This window comes from Falco rusticolus, chromosome Z (assembly GCF_015220075.1).
Source record: "Falco rusticolus isolate bFalRus1 chromosome Z, bFalRus1.pri, whole genome shotgun sequence".
NCBI classification, from domain to species: domain Eukaryota; kingdom Metazoa; phylum Chordata; class Aves; order Falconiformes; family Falconidae; genus Falco; species Falco rusticolus.
The window spans coordinates 17,835,235-17,852,426 of NC_051210.1; the positions used below are offsets into that span (position 1 = coordinate 17,835,235).

At 39.0% G+C, this 17,192-nt stretch overlaps 1 protein-coding gene across 3 annotated transcripts in view; it reads left to right on the forward strand.

Moving 5' to 3' along the window:
- LVRN (laeverin) overlaps positions 1-17,192 on the forward strand; it is a 40,806-nt gene that overhangs the window by 5,006 nt on the left and 18,608 nt on the right. For 2 of the 3 annotated variants that reach the window (XR_005102063.1, XM_037374511.1), the window contains exons 2-11: positions 2,521-2,663; positions 3,705-3,844; positions 5,996-6,122; positions 8,293-8,447; positions 9,783-9,896; positions 12,853-12,996; positions 13,305-13,370; positions 13,497-13,562; positions 14,584-14,753; positions 16,191-16,267. Coding sequence is in view for 2 of the 3 variants with exons in the window: in XM_037374511.1 (XP_037230408.1) it covers positions 2,521-2,663; positions 3,705-3,844; positions 5,996-6,122; positions 8,293-8,447; positions 9,783-9,896; positions 12,853-12,996; positions 13,305-13,370; positions 13,497-13,562; positions 14,584-14,753; positions 16,191-16,267 (1,202 nt within the window). In the remaining variant the exon portion in view is untranslated. The remainder of the gene's footprint in view (positions 1-2,520; positions 2,664-3,704; positions 3,845-5,995; positions 6,123-8,292; positions 8,448-9,782; positions 9,897-12,852; positions 12,997-13,304; positions 13,371-13,496; positions 13,563-14,583; positions 14,754-16,190; positions 16,268-17,192) is intronic. The other variant, XM_037374512.1, reaches the window with a different exon arrangement.

Here is a 17,192-nt window from a genome sequence, read left to right on the forward strand (position 1 = left end):
TTTTAGAAGAATAACCTTTTTTGTGTCAACTTAAAAAAATTCTTTTACAGTTATGCTGGTTTCTAATTAGGTGAAACAGCATCCAGTAGGTGTTCATGTACTGTACAGGATGCATTCCTCATTTTCCTTTTCTAGTTTTTAAACACTAACTGACAAAAAAGAAAAAAAAAAACCAAAACCCATGTGTAGTATAAATTGTCAAAGATTTAAGCTAAGGGCTCCTATTATCTGTATGTTTTTCATTTTTTAAAAATATTGTGGCTTTGATTATGTTTTACTAGAGGAAGGAGACATTATATGATACTTACAAAAAATAAAATTAAATCTATGCACAAAACTGTAGTCTTAAGAGAGGAATTTATTTGCTTAGGCAATGTTAGGCTTTTTTAAAAAATCAATTTCCTTTTGGGTCATTTGTTTTGTGATAATATTGCAGTGTGGAAAAAATGTTTGCTAGTAATTCAGTACATGCTAATACCTTCACCTTAAAAACCCCAAAAAGCAACAAAGGAAAAAGCCCCAACAATGACTCATTCTGACAAATGATATGAGGTAATGTGTATTTGAAACACCAGTTATTTGGGTAACTTGCGTGAAACATTCCTATTTTTTATTTGGAGTCCTGCTGAAAAGTGACATTTAATCTGTCCTCATATTTCTTTTCTATCATGATGCTTTTGCCCAATATATGCTGGTTTGTATTCTTGAACAATAATTTCTTGTGGGCAAATTAGCTAAGTGTCTGCATCAGTTTCAGCTGGTATGGAGCCTTCTGAGGCAGTAAATTGTGCTGGTACAGGGGAATTTGCAGTTGTGGGGTTGCTCAGAGTTTCCTAGAACCAAGCTGTGACTGATTGCATAAAATGAATGTGCAAAAGTGTACTTTGCTGAATGGGTAGAAGGAGATAGGGTATTTTCAGTGATTGATTCCCTCGATGAAGTGGCTTGTCAACTTTGATGGTGCTCTACAACCCTGGACAAAGTTTGAGTTGCTTCCTGTCATTGGACAGGATGAAGGAGGAGAGGAGGCAATACCTCTGTCTCAGATGGAGCTTCAGCTGCATTCGGCAAGGCAGCTGGTGGCTTGCACAGCTTGACTCTGCAGGGAATCTGGTGCATGAAGAAAATCTTCCTGACCTGCCAGGCAAGAAGTCAAATACACAATGCTGCTTGCTGTCAAGCCATTCCTCATTGCAAAATAGACGTTGTGGTTGCAGTAGTCGCCATGCATCAACACATGTTCAACATGCGCTCTTTTAAATGTCATGTTGTGTTATGGTACAGCATCAGACATGTCTGTTAAATGCAAAATGTACCATGTTTTGTGAATACAGTGCTTTTACATGGTTGTCCTGTCGATACTAACTCAGTTCCCCAAGCATCAGCAATGAGGATGGCATAGTGTAGATGAACTGCTGATGATTTCAACACTGGGTTGGTTAGATCAGCTTTGAGCAGGGTTAGATAGCACAGCTATTAAAATGGCAACAAGCAAACATCTTTCAAAAGAAGAGGGCTGCTGGAGGGCTGGCCTTCAGAACTTGGTGGAAAGCATTCCTGACTTTTGTCAGTGGAAGCAGGAAGCTGATGACTGTGTTCCTTTGGGCAAATTGCACATAATGCAGTATGTGTTCTGTGAAGGGATGTAAATATCAATGGAAGGCTAACCCATTCATTTTGGGTACCAAGAAAAGAGAGTCTTAAAACATGCAGCCTTAGGTTTTGGACATGGTTCAGCGCTACAGATCATGATCAGGCGAAGTCATGCTGTGCTTGTAGTTTCAGTTTGGCCTGCATGCTGAGCATCTACCAGGACCAAAGTTCAGTTAGTTCAGACAGGAGGAGTGCATCTGTCACAGTGTTCCACAGAAATCTGCCCCAAGTGAGGCAAGGCTCCACGGCATAAGGTAGAAAAGGATCCTCTTGAATATTTTCCTGGGCTTGCCAATGCACTGGGACAGCGCTGGTGCTGCTTTCGCTGGGGTTCTTCTCTATGTGATTTGACAGAAGTGTGCAAATGCATGTACATGCAGTTACCTAACAGTTATTACATTTTTTTAATTAAAATTTACCATTTAAATAAGAGTACATGCATTAGAGAGAGGAGCAGTTGTAATGAGGCATGCTAATTATGAATTTAACATTAGGCATTGTATCACTTTTGAGCACTGGTCTGCTGTGTGCAAAACTTTAATCAACTCTGTCTTAGTAAACTGACTAGAAAAGCTCAAATATTTAAAATATGATGTCTGGAAAAGGCCAGTGAGAGGGGGGGAAAAAAAGAAAAATAAAAAAGACCTAATTAAAAATGACTGCTTTTCTCTAGAACCATTCAAACTGAATTGTCTGTTAGATGCAGGGACTTAATCATGGCTTTACATAATCACCAGACCTTTTCCAAGTCTGCCTATCTGTGTGAGTCACTTCTTGCTTTTTCTGAGTTGGTGTTTTTGTGCACTATGTATTGATTTTGAGCAGCTGTAGCATGCTGGATTAATCTTACTTGTGTTTTTAACACAGTATGCTGATTGCTTCCCAAATGGAACCAACGTATGCCAGGACAGTTTACCCATGTTTTGATGAACCTGCCATGAAGGCCACATTTAATATCAGAATTGTCCATGATCCAAGCTATGTGGCTCTTTCCAATATGCCTGCTATTGGTAGGTAAACAGCAAGCAGACTTACGGGTTTTTTTCCTCCTAAATTACTTCTTAAAGGGTGTAATTTATCTGAACAGAGTGTATCATCTGATACGGCGGTGTTCTGTTGTCCATGGGCTAATGCCTTGAAAATGCTTTGTCAAGTGTATCTAATTCACTGTGTAACATCTGCTTAAAACAAAATGGCAGCCCCACTATGCAAAGCCTGTAATTGTGGTAATAAGGGATTCCTTTCATTCTAAGTAGATTTTAAGACACATTTACAATATACAAAAGTTGTTTTTCTGGGCAGAGACATTTTAGCCTCCTGTGTATGTGTAGAATAAGAACAAGAGGATTGTAAGGCTCTGGAGATGCAGCTCTTGTCCCTTGCTTGGATCTCATGGGGGTATAAGATTCCAAAGAAATTCTGTGAATTAGTATTAGTACAGAAATGTGTTGTATCTCTTGCTTTCTTCTTAATGGCTTTTTACTGCAGTTCAGTGCCATGAATCTTCATTTTTCACTTAAATAATTTTCAGCCATAAAAAGGAAGTTTTATGAGATCTGTATGGAAGCTAAGTAACTTAGGAATTGTAATAAATGGGATCTCTGTGAGAGTTGCTTGAAGCATTTTCTTCCCCTGAGAATCTTGTCCATGTCCCCCTTGTTTAGAAGGAAGGTATGTGATTAAGTATCTCATAATTGGGCACACATGATCTACATTTGAATCATAATAGATCAGACATTTTAGAGGTATGCCGCATGGGATAAGTCATCCATAGTTCACCCACATCCTAAAACTGATGCAGTTTGATACCCTTCCAGGACTTCAGTTACGAAACTCAGAAGTGGATTTTCGGTGTTTGCGTGGAAGGTCATGACTCTGATACATGACAGTAGCAATGAGTCTGGTTGCTTGCCTTCTACCAGAAACAAACGAAGTTAGTGCAGAAATACAGCATATTGAAGAGAGGTGTAAAAAACCACGCAGAAAACACAAAACTCCTTGTTTCTTATGGAAGAGCAGTGGTTTGAATATTGCTTTGCTATTTCTTCTAGATGTATCTGAAATGAAGGATGAAAATGGAAGCCTGTGGACTGTTACCACATTTAACACTTCACTGAAAATGTCAACTTACTTGACTGCTTTTGTGATTTGTGATTTTGATTATGTCACCAGAACTGAGCGGGGAAACAAGGTAAGTATGAGGCTGCATAACACATTATTGCAGTTTATGACAGAAGTTGGGTCTATGGTGCATCATGTGCTTTAGAAGATATCACAGACATTAACTATGCTTTCCATTCCAAACCTATTTGCTTATGTGGCAAATCTGCTAACATCTATTCCTGCAGATACTTCTGTAGAAAGCTTTCTTTTAGGACAACCAGTTTATTGTCCTGTCCTGTTCATTTCATACAATTCCACAATTAGGTATGGCCTCTGTATATTAAAACTTCAGGAGCAGCTGCTTTGTAGAAAGTACTGGTCATAATTTAGGGATTTCTTATTTGCTTAGCTGTCTTAGTTGGAAAAAACAGCCATTTCTACAGCTGTGACAAACCACTGAAGTTCAGTGCCTTGTTCTTCAAGGCCCTTTGAGGACCAGCTGGCATCATGACATCAGTAGGAGCAATACTGTGCTCTATGCATTTTGTATACTAGTATTGTAACCTTTTATTCTGCAGTGGGTGCATTTTTTAGCCTCCAAAAGTGAGTGTTTTGTGTTTGAAGCTTCTTCATCAGTGAGTGTTCCGTTTGGCTCTTATACGACAGTGTCCAAAGCTTCTTGAGGGAAATTGTAGAAAAACATACTCCATTGGCACCATTTGTTTCACTGTCCTGACTGAAAGTCAGCTGGGACATTGTTCCAAAATAAATAGTAAACTCAATCATAAAGTTATTAAGGGGAGCATATATTTGCTGTCCTTAGGAAATGAGAGCACAGTATTGGCTGTGTGGTTAGTTCACTGTCATCCAACTGGAGAAAGGCAGGACAAGGTAAGAGAACAGTGCAGAGTGACCTAGAAAGCACTGTATTAGCTCCTTTTTTGAGTGAAGATTGGACTTGGCATGTCATACCTACTGTCACCTGTATAGAACGTGTTGGATGATTACAGCTCTCACCGTGGTGCCTTTTTCTTGGGCTGTACTGACAAGAGTTGGCAAAGCAAAACATTCAAACGAGCCTTTTTCAGAGGGAAGAGGCACCACTTGTGTTCTGTGAGGTAGAGGGGAGAGAGTATTTTGCCCCTTGGTTTCAGACTGACATGTTCAATAGATGCCTCCACAGTACTTGTGTGAGCATGTTCGTTGTGTCTGTTTGTCATTTCTGGTAGGTAATTTACAACCTGAAACAGTGGTATTAAAGCTCATAGTAGGATTAGGATCTTAAGTCTGCCCATTGTGTTTAGGTTTTGCAAAATGAAGCGATCTGGTCTTTGAATCTCCTCTGAAACCTTGGCTGAAAAGAGGAGCTCAGAGGCTGAGGATACTGTATTGACTGAATATGCCTTATTTTTTCCCTTTGTAAATTACATTCTGATGCTTCCCAGCTGTGCTTTTAGGGTTTGGCTGTGCAGCTCTTTGTGAGACCGTATATTGCATTTAGATGCAAGAAATGTGGGGCTTTGGGGCTGCTAGGTGCCTGGAGTGTCTTGCTTCCAGAGATGCATGATGGAGATGTAAACTTTTTCTCAGTCTACTCCATCACCTTGGGCAAACAGCTGCTCTTTTCAGTACCATGACAAAGCAAATGGGCATGGGAGGGAAAAGCTTTGCTTGCTGCCTCTGTCTTTATTACTCAGTTGTCTGCTCAGAAGTTGTCTGCTGAGAATTCATCTGCTCTCTCCAGCAGCAATGGGAGGCCAGTGGTCTGTTTCACGCTGTGAGAAAGTGCAAGAGGAGACTTGTATGTTTGGACAGCAAATGCTCTCTGAACATCCCTTTCTCTCTTCAGGGAAGGAGTGGTGGGCTGAAGGAAGGTTTGTCACCCAGACTCACTGGTTGGAGTACATTGGCTTAGGATGTGTGATTCTAAATAGTTTTACAGCATTTCCCATTTAACGAAAGAAAAAACAGGAGTCCATTTGTTCCAGCAGTGTATAGTTGGATGCAAATCTTGGCCCGTTTGGAGTACTGGAACTCGTCTAGGTTTTAGCAGGATTAGGCTCTGCACCACGTTTTGTCAGGTCCAGCAAAACCTGAGTTGGGATTTTTCTCATTAAAAGCTTCATTGTATGGTCTGGTATGGACAGACAGTATTTTCAAACAGTGATTCATGGAAGAGAAGTAGAGAAAATGAAAAGACAAGGGTTGTCTAAAATAACACTTCCTTGTTCTTTTGCAGATACGTATTTGGGCTCGGAAAGAGGCAGTTAAAAATGGGTATGTTGACTATGCTTTAAATATCACAGGCCCAATATTTTCATTTCTGGAAGACTTACTTAATGTCAGCTACCCTCTGCCAAAGACAGGTGAGATTACTTATTTTCTTAAATGGACAAGAAATGGCTGCTCATGGTGTAATATTCACAGAAGCAATGGGTTCATTTATTCTCTTTCTACAGCTTACCACATTCATGGAATAAAACTCCTAAGCTTTAACTCACTGAATTCTCCTTTATGCTTCATGGCTCTTATTAACCCATAACTCGGCACTCTTACCTTCACATCCCACTCATTCTTTTAAAGCATCATTTCCTAATAAAGGGACCACAAAGTGGATAGAAAGAAGTTGTCCAGTCACATGGCTGTTTCTGGGATGCGCAGACCATACCAGGCAAGGATGTTGTAGTCCCTATGTCCTCCTAGTAAATCCATGCTTGCTATAACCCATGCCTCCCCAAAGCATTCCTTGCTTTCTTCAGTATGTCCCTGTCTTATCTGTGAGTTGGCTCTATGTTCCTGCACATTCCTCCCCAGAAAAGTGACTTCTGCAGGAAAACATGTTTGTTTTCTACTTAAAATGGCCATCAGGTAAGTCAGTTAAGTCAAGCTTCAGTCAAGAAAATGGGTGCCATCATATAGTTCTACTGTACAGTTTGTCTGCTACTTGTTCTTGGATTCCCAAGGGCTTCAGCAGGAATATTGTGGGGAAACGTGCTCTTTTATACAAATTGGTAGAATATGGAGAGCACAGAAGGCAATTGTTATTTGAAATTAATTTTGGACCTGCTCATGATCTTAGCAGAGTGCAGGGCTGTGGGAGAAGAGTTTCCCTCCTTGCTTGACTAGATAATTTGTTGTTTTGACAAAACTGTATTTTGGCACTTCAAAGAAATAAATTTTAATCTGTGTAAATGTGTTATCTCCCAGTGTATTTAGAATAACTTGCAGAATTGCTCACTACACTTCTTATGGAAAACGTAATATATGCAGCCTTCACTATTTTCTTGTCTTAGTAGTAATCACACAAACTACTCAAGAGCTGTAGACAATTCTGTTTCACATTTGTATTATTCTGTTTAGCAGCAACGTCAATACATTAATTCATTGGTATAAAAATATTACAAAAATTAGTTAGAATAACAGTATTGCAGGCTTTCTGTTAGGTAAGTTTTCGGTTTCACAGAATGCTGTAGTACCATTACAGCCCCCACTGTAATGTCAGGCCATACCAACTGCATTTCCCGCTGACTTTCTTTGAAGTTTTGTTTAAAAATCAAGAGGATTAGATGAACCAAGAACAGATTCTTGTAGATACTAAAGAGTTCTATTGGAAAATCAAAATGTGAAACTAAGAATAAACACATTTAAATCAGGGATGTTTAAGGGTTTGTATTTACCTGATTTTAATGCACTTGTAAGTGAGCTTCCTTGCCCCAAGCTGAGCAGATGAGGGCTGCCTCACCGAAAGTGAAATACCTTTGTTGTAAGCTTGAGACAATAAGCCCTTGCTGAGATGCAGTCTAGCTTTGCTTGGATTCAGCTCCATGCTTCCATTAAACAGCCTAGCTTTTGGACTGCCACTGCCTCATGGTCAGCTGGTTTGGAGTACAAGCTTGTGTCTGCTTCCAAAATGCTCTCTATACTTTTTCCAAATTTTGCTCTTTGCTGCTGAGTTTAAACAGTATATCTTTCTTTGAGATCCTTGATGTTTCATCCAACTTTTACGTTTGAACTGGACAGCTGCTCCCTGTGGATAATAGGGCAGAAGGGTGTCACAAAGGTAACAGTGATACTGTGGGAACAGAGGGATGATGTTTCTAAGGCACCTTTCAGATAAGAGTGGCTGAAAGCGCAAGATTTTTTTACTAGTCGCTAGGCTGAAGAAAGGGTTAAGTATGATCTTTCCCAAACACAGGAGAAACTTATACAGAGAAATATTTCTGATGGACAGAAGGGAACATATTCTCTCCTAGCATTGGTAGAATACAGCCTTCATTTTTGTTCAAGACATTTTTATGTATGAGATACAGTAGAGATCTGGGGCTTCATGAAAGAGTGGCAATCAGAGATGAAAAGCATGACAAGAAGAAATTTCAAAGACCATTTGCAAGAATGTTGCCATGATACCACAGAGAACCACTAAAATGTAATGTCCTTTGATTGCACACTGAACCACTGTGAGCATAAAAATCATGTCAGCATTTTACTTCTGAAAATTTTAAAGATACCTTTGTTTTTCTGTTTGAATCAACTCAGATCTGGTTGCGCTGCCTGAATTTGGAGCAGGTGCTATGGAAAACTGGGGGCTCATGACTTTCCAAGAATCATCAATGATGTACCTCCCAAGTGATAAATTCACAAGCAGAAAAGCAATGATTGCCATAATTGTGTCACATGAGATAGGACACCAGGCATGTGGTAAAAAGTTCTGTACATTCGTTTGCCTATGAGGTTGTTTCTTTACAGTTTCTGATGATGCAGTCACTGATGAGGAGAGGAAAAATAGTGGCTTGACAGTAGAGGGTGTGAGCACTACAGTACTGAAAGACTATTCGATCACGTGTTCCGCTGATAAATCAGTGTTAGAAGGTGGGTCTGTGGTATGCACAGGACTCATTGATACAAAACTGTTGATGTGCTATTTATTTTTTTTCTTACAGTACCTGAATGCTGTACTAGAAAATAATGTAGGGATGACACAGTTCTCTCTCTGTACAATATAATTAGTACTTTGGTGGAGAGTTAATGGATTTTATAAGTATTCTTTTGTAGTGGCAGTGCATGTACATATTGCAAAAGCTATTTGTTTTTTTGTAGGAAAAAGCCTATGGTATGATAGAACAAAATTAATATGAACACATTTTATACTGTAGCTGGACCTTTGTCCAGTTTTCACAGAGATTTTCGAAAACTTTCTTACTAGGTTTGGAACAATAATACAGGTTCACTTTTTTTATTAACTACTTAATTTACTGGTGTTTGCCAGAGCAGCAACTGTTTGCACTTAGTCAATAAAGTTAGTGAAAGATTTTAATTGGTTAGTGCACTTGTGTGCCCTTCTGACAACGTCTGTAACTTTTCAGACCTTCAGATGAGCAGAGTGTTCTTATTGCAGTCCAATAAAACAAATGTCAATACTTAATTAACAAAGCTGTAATTCAAGTTTTTAAGAATTAAGAAAACACCAATCTGCAAGTGATCAGTTTTCTGTTAAATGTGAACTGCCAGATATAAGTATGTAGCAGCTGTTGTGGGAATTTATTGCTTGCCAGCATAGAGATTTGCAGATTTTGGAAATGGTTATGTCCCCAGTTCTGTTTATCATTCTCTTGAAAATATCCTTTCATTAAGAACATGGAAAAATGTTTTTTTGTGTGATAAATTGCTTGATAAATGCCCTACTTTTAATCATAACCTGATATGATTTTTTTAGGTATCTATGTTTTATTGGGAAGTGTTTAATATTAGATAGAGTAAAAGAATGACCTAAAGCACTGACATCCATACTCATGGTATGAAATTGTAGACAAAGCAATTAAAACATGACTGCCCTGAACCTCTAACTTTTTCCAAGGTGCATCTTTTTCTACTGAATTTTCATTATCTGAAGAAATATCCAGCATTTTATTCAATTGATGTGTACATATTTAAATAAAGTTACTTCAGCATAGGTATGCGTGTTTAACCTGAAAAAAATGAAAACAGCAGTCCAAAGAGATACTGAGATTTGCTTATTTCTATTTAAGTGGTTTGGAAATCTCGTTACAATGAACTGGTGGAATGATCTATGGCTTAATGAGGGACTGGCATCTTACTTTGAATACCTGGGAGCTACCTTTGTTGAACCCAAGCTTCCACTGGTAAGTACTAACCCTTAGTGAAGTAAGCTAAAGTAGGAAGGTTCAGTATGTAAGAAGAAAAGGAAGGTGCAGGAGAAGGGATTTCATTTAGCTGTGGTATTAGTAACTCAGCTGCCCTGGGAAAGACCAGCAGGTCTTGATTCTTCCCTGGAGGGTCTCCACCTGCTGCGGGCTATGATCATACCCAGCTTTCCTACAGCTGGCACAGAGGACAGCTGTCATTCTGCAGTGACAAGGAGTTGGTGTTTTGCCCTAGATCTGTCATGTAGCAAACCCAGCTTTCTCTCTTGAGTCCTGTGGCTGATGGTTTGCCTCCCTGCCTGTCCAAACTCTTTTCCATGTGTCCCATACCTCAGGTATCTTTACCAGGCAGTGAGTAAGTTGGGCCATTTTGTGTTTCCTTACCCTACTGGGTCTGTGGGTGTCTGATTGTAGATGTGGCAAATATAATGCACATAGTTAATCCAACACCAGGGTAAGACTTCCTCCTGTGCCACTCAAATGGGAATAAGTTCCATAATTTATTAGAAAACTCCATCCATCATTAAACTCTGAGATAGGAGGATAAGTGCTGTTAATTGTAGTCATGAGATGATGTGCAGTCATAAATGACTGTGCACAGTGCCCTCAGCTTCTGAAGAAAGGAGAATCTTTTAGTATGGGCAAGCCCAAGGCTGCAGGCAATCCAGTCTGCTTTTTATTTAGCTCAAGTGAAATATCATTTGTCATTTTCATTTTCTAATTCACCAAAGTACTTAATTACATGTTTAATTGGAAACTAATACAGGCCTGTCAAACAAATTCTGTCAGAAGGATTTTTAGGTCATAGGATGCGCTAACCTTCTGCTTTGAACTTAACAACAGCTCACTTTATTCTCTGTAATGAATGATTTTGATATCACTGAGAAGTGTAAAGGCTGCCAAATCTTAAATTGCAAATAAATCTGTCTCCTTTTTAATTTTAATCTTTTAATTTAGAAGCTTGCCTTTCTAAAAATCAACAATTGCTATTTTATTTATGTCCATAAAGTAAATTTTGATACTAGGCGGTAATTCCATTTGATAAATTACAGTTATGTGATGTGTCTTGGAAATCCAGAGTAAATTACACAAGTGTGAGAGTAGAGGGCTTTCTTGTGCAAATTTTGAGGGCCATACACATTCAAAGAATCACAGAATGGCTGAGGTTAGAAGGGACATCTGGAGTTCATCTGGTGCAACCCCTAGCTCAAGCAGGGCCACCTAGAGCTAGTTGTCCAGGACTGTGTCCGGACAGCTTTTGAATATCTCCAAGGATGGAGACCCCACCACGTCTCTGGGCAACCTGTGCCAGTGCTGGGTCACCCTCACAGGAGAAAAGCATTTCCTGATGTTCAGAGGGAACCTCTTGTGTTTCAGTTTGTGCCCATTGCCTCTGGTCCTGTCACTGGGTGCTACCAGAAAAAGCCTGGCTCTGTCCTCCTTGCACCCTCCCTTCAAGGTATTTATATACATTGATGAGATCCTTGTGAGCCTTTTCTTCTCCAGGCTGAAAAATTCCATCTTTCTCAGCGTTTCCTCACAGGAGAGATGCTGCAGTCCCTTCATCATCTTTGTGGTCTTTGCTGGACTCTCTCCAGTATGTCCACTTGAACATGTCCAGTATGTCTGTCTTGAACTAGAGAGCCCAGCACTGGTTATAGTAATCCAGGTGTGGCCATCATCACCTCCCTCAGCCTGCTGGCAATCCTACTCCTACTGCAGCCCTAGATACCATGAGCCGACTTGGCTGCAGGAGCACGTTGATGGCTCATGTTCAAGTTGGTATGCACCAGGACCACTAGGTCCTTTTTTGCAAAGCTGCTTTCCAGCTGGGTGGTCACCAGCATGTACTGGTGCCTGAGGTTGCCCCTTCCCAGCTGCAGGACTTTGCACTCCCCTGTGCTGAACTTCAGGAGGTTTCCATCAACCCATTTCTCCAGCCTCTCTGGGTCCCATGAGATGGCAGCACAACTCTTTGGTGTATCAGCCACTGCTTCCAGCTTTGTGTCATCTGCAAACCTGCTTTGGGTACGCTCTGCCCCATTGTCCAGATCATAATGAAGATGTTGGACAGGACTGGAGCCAGTATGTGCCCCCGGGATACACTGCTAGTCACTTACCTCCAACTAGGCTTTGTGCCAGTGATCGCCACCCAGTTACAAATTGAACCCTCAGAATTAAATTTACTGGCTGTTTACAAGTAGAAAAAAATGTGTCAACAAATATGGCCCCATTAACCTGGAAGTCTGTGTTCTTCTTGAAAAGTAGAAGTGCTCAAAGTAGCCTGCAGTGTTTTAAAGACTTAGGATTTTTTTCTTTACCTTTATAATTATATTGGTTTTCCAATTGGGAAAAAAAATATTGGAATATATATTCCAATATAATGAGGATCTGTCCTAAGATGGGGGAAACTGAATCATCATTTGACAAACAGAACTTCATTGATTTACACCACAGGAGCCATTTTCCCTTCATATTTCTCACTGGGTGACAGCAGAAATGCTGCATAGTTAAGCTTTGCTACCCTCAGTAGCTTAGTTTTTAGGTTATTGCTCAGGGTTGCAGCAGGAGAAACAGAAAATTTAGGAGGAAAATGCTGCCATATTAATGACCTATAGATGTAAATAAGTTACAGCTTTTTAATTTTCAGTATTTGTTCATTTGCTCTTTAATATACTTATTTTTCCCTGAGGATTACACTGTAATTGTCTTTGTCAGGTCCAAGCCCATAGTCTTCTCAGGTGTAAACTTGTCACTGATTACTAATGTTGTGTGTGGAAACGTTAGGATCGGGTATACAATCCCTTTTACTTCATGGGAAAGTTAGGTAGGGGGGGAAAGGATCATTCCTTAGTGCTAAACCCATAATCTACATTCTCTTCTGAGAATAAGTATTTCCTGTTACAGCTCACTTAGATTTATCTTTTTCTTGCAGGATAAAATATTTTATGATCATGTTGTACAACCTGTCTTAAGGGAAGACAATGAAATAGGAGTTCGATCACTGTCAGAGAGTGAAGACAAGTTCAAAGAATCATTTTCATTAATGTCTCTTTTTGACAGCATCACGTACAACAAGGTTAAAAAATATAAAATTCTTCCTGTTTCTTGCATATTCTAAACTAATGGTACAAAGTGTAGGTTTGAGAGGAACTGCTGAATTACAATGCTTGTTGTAGGTTGTTTTGTCATTCAAAATTTGTTTCTGCTGCACACACAAATTTATTGGATGTTGCAAATCTATTTGGTTATGAAAGAAATAGTGAAAACATTTTTAACCTTGGTGAAATACAAAGCAAACGAGTAGCCTGACTAACTTTTCTGGAATATAGAAAAAATACTGCAATAATAATTCATGTTTTCTCATAGCTTTTTTTTGTACTTCAGGGGGCTTCTATTACCTGGATGCTGTCTGGTTTCCTGACTGAGAAGTTGTTTATCAGAGCACTTACTGTAAGTTTGAAAAACTAACACCTTCATCTTGATTTATAAGCTTGAAAGTCACATTTGAACATATTGCTTTTTGCCCTGCTGATGTTTTTCGTTGAACCCTCATGAAGTCTGTTTGTTTCTGTACAGTCGTACCTGAAAGAATTTTCCTTCTCAAATGCTAACCAAGATGACCTCTGGACCCACATACAGAAGGTATTCATTTTATCGCTAGTATCCTTGCTTTGGTGTTTGGCACAGTCCAAGTTTAGGCCATATACTGTCTGTAGAGGACTGCACTGGAATTTGGCTACTGCTGGGGCGGTCTTTCTCTGCAATAAAACTTGCTTTGCTGGCTCTTTTGGCTAATGTCTTCACAAGTGTTTATTTGGCTGCTTCACTGCGCTTGAGATCAGTGCAGCTAAGTACAAGGAGTAGAGAGATGAGATGGGAAATCTGGGCCAGGTGGAGTTTTGGGTTTCATGGAGATTACCTAAGCCTGCACGAAATTGCATAGCCTATTCTTCTGGAACTTGGGTTTTGCCAGATCAGAGTGTGTGATGCTCTGGACTTGATGATTGAAGATGCTGGTATGTCACAGATCCAGCAAAGTCTATACGCAGTGCAGTAGCTCAGCTGGTTTTGGCAGAACCTGAATAAGAAAACAGGTGCTAACAATAGGTTTATTTTTTAAAATTCCACTTTCCTGTTCCTCTAAAGAAGCCTTCCATTGTATTGCACACTCAGATTAAGAATGAGAGTGCCACAATTTCAGATATGCAAAGGTATCACATCTTTTAAGCAAAAAGAGACTGTACCAATTCACACTAGTTGGGACTTTAGCTTAGTATCTTTTTCAGCTTGTCTTTACCATTCAGTTTGTTCATTAGGTAGTCACTTAAAAATCGATGTGTTTCAGCAGCTTTATTTGAATGAAGTTAAAATATCAAGTCTGTCATAGCCATACAAGGGCCTAAGTATATGAACACTAAAAGAAGAGAAATGCCACCTCAGTATTTCATAATTCCTAAAAATGCTTATGCTGTATATATTACAATGTCAGTAATGTCCTTAGGACTTTGTTACATTAATTTTTTTTGCATGAATCAAAGACCATCAAACTACTAAGCAGTTACATTTTCTCTAATATGTTAGAACAACACCTGGAGTGTTGCTGAAGCAGTATCAGTAAATACCTGTTTATTATAAAGATTTATAATTCCTGTTTGTCTTGCAGGTCATAGATGCACAGGATGAAGTTCAGTTGCCAGCATCTGTAAAACATATAATGGATTCCTGGACATGCCAAAACGGGTTTCCAGTTTTAACATTAAATCTAACCACTGGCACAATCAGTCAGGAGCGCTTTCTTAATAAAAAGAATGAAAACAGTACTGATTCTTACAAGTATGTTTAGCTTGTGGTTTTGTTATATGTTTATAACCTATGTTTTGCAGGAAACTCTTCCTTTAGAACATTGTTTTGACCATCTGATTTTTTAACTTTATCTTTTTTCTCGTCACCCAGCTATCAAGTGAAATCTGTTGGAGACTGGGGTTTGCAATAGTTCTGCAAGCAGCTTGTTTTGCCAAAAGGTTGCTTTCCTTTGGAGTAGTGACTTTTCCAGCCACATAATAACTTTGTAAGGACAGACACAGGTCATGAATAGGTTGCAGAGCAGGAGTTTTGCCTGGCATTTTCTTCTTTCCCCATCTCTTAGTTGTACAGATGGGACCTGGATGAACCATGCTGTAGCTTCTTTCCAGTGTGCATATTCCCAGTTTCTTCTGCTTGGCAAGGATAAAAGGGTTGCATTTAAGTACTTATATAAATGACTCCTTTCTCAGAAAGTGCTGAGTACCTGACAGTGCAGCTCTAAAGTTCCTGTCAGTGGGCGTTGCTGAGTGCCTGGTCCTTTTGAAAGTTGTGCTGCTTCTTCAGATGACTACGAACAGTGATAGAAGGAGCTGCCTTTAGTCACCTACTTTGGAAACTCGTGGGTAGAGTTTGAACTCTCATGAGATTCAGCGATTCTCATAAGCATTGGGATGCATAGACAGAGCCCACAAGGCGAGTTCTCACGTGGGGAAAAAGTATAAAGGAGAGCAAAATCCAGAGAAGTTTTTTCCTGGCTGCCATTGCTGGTCATACAAACAGCCCAAAGAAATTTTCATAAGAATCACAGAGTTTCCTTTGCTCCTGGGTTCCAGGAACTGCAGAGCATTAGTGCATCCAGCATTTTTGGTTAGCTCAGATAAAGAGTTCCAAGGTACAAATATCAAATCCTTTACTTGTAGTTAGCAAGAGGCAAGACCATGTGAATGTAAAAAAATCCAGGACATGTATTACAGAATTTTTCAGAATTTTGGAGTTTTTATTTCTTTTTGTCAGCACTTTTACATTCCCTCAGAAACAAAATTACAGTTGTCAGAATTAGTCATATTGCTTGCCTAGGGCTGTTTTTTAGTAGATACTCTTCTGAAAAGGAGCTTTACATTCTTCAGAAGTAATGTGTAGTAAGTGAGGAGAATGAAATTGTTGCCTGAAGAAGGAAAGCCAGAGCAGAGATAAAGTGGTATTCAAATACTTGACATCAAACAATAGTCTAGATATGAGCACCTATTTAAAACTGAGATAGAAGTCCCTTACCTTTGATGAACGTGAGTGCTGATACAGTATAAGAACCATCATCTGATGAGGTTTTGTGCATCAGGAGAGAAGGCAGATGGAGATTCTTGTAATAAGAAACTCATCGGTGGTCTAGTTTAGCATCACCTGAGGGGGGTGTTCTTAAGCATAAGGTTTAATTACGTTATCTCTTCTTTTTTTCTTGTTTTTGTGAAGTAACACATGGATTATTCCTATTTCTTGGATGAGAAATGGATCATCACAACCCTTAATGTGGCTAGATAAAAGCAGCAGTAAGTAATGCATTTGCTCACACAGGCTAAAACCAAGCTGATAAAAATACACCTAAGTCTTCTATAAACAAAATGTATTTGAATTGAATAGGGAGATAAAGCTTTATTACAGAAATGTCTATGCGTTGTGCTAGTTTTGTGTTAGAATAGCAATAGATTTTCAAATAGGTTAATATATTGGGTTTTTCTATGTTGCATCAAACTTCAGCATATGTTTTTAATAATATGGTAGAATGCATACTATGAGTAAAGATTTCCACAATAATTTTGATTTTTCATTTTGTACACAAATCCAAACTTAGCTCCTCACATTTCTGTATTATTCTTACATCAGCAGATCCCATTGATGTTAACAAAATCTTTTGAATATAGGTAGGATCTCAGCTGTAACACATTAGAAAATGATCAGATCAAGTAGTAGATACAGGACTGAAAAAATTAAAGCCAGCTGTGTGAAGTGACCCGACATCTTCACACGTGGATATCAGTAAAACCAGAAAATAAGCATTTTCAACAGTTTAATTTGTTTATGCAAATTAACTGCATAAATACTCCTATCAAAAGAGTAGGATTTGTAAAAATTATAATAGCAAATTGAGTTTATGGACATCTCCAATCAGATAAAAAGTTCAGTTGTTTCTCATCTCAATGGTTTCCGATAAAACAGCTGTATTTTTTTGAGAAAGAAGAAATGTAACCATTAGAATGGGGTATTCATTTTTCTTTGGCAAGTCAGCCCTGAACTCCATCAGGTTTTGAATCAGTTACAAGAAGGTGCAGAGACTGAAGTGTTTGTGGAATGCTTAAAAGCAAAACTACAATATGCTATATGAATATTGCAGCTCTTCACTCTCTGTTTGCAGAGGTTAAAAGCTACTTTCTCTCTTTTTCAGGCAGTAAGATAGCTTGAGTAATTATTTCACAG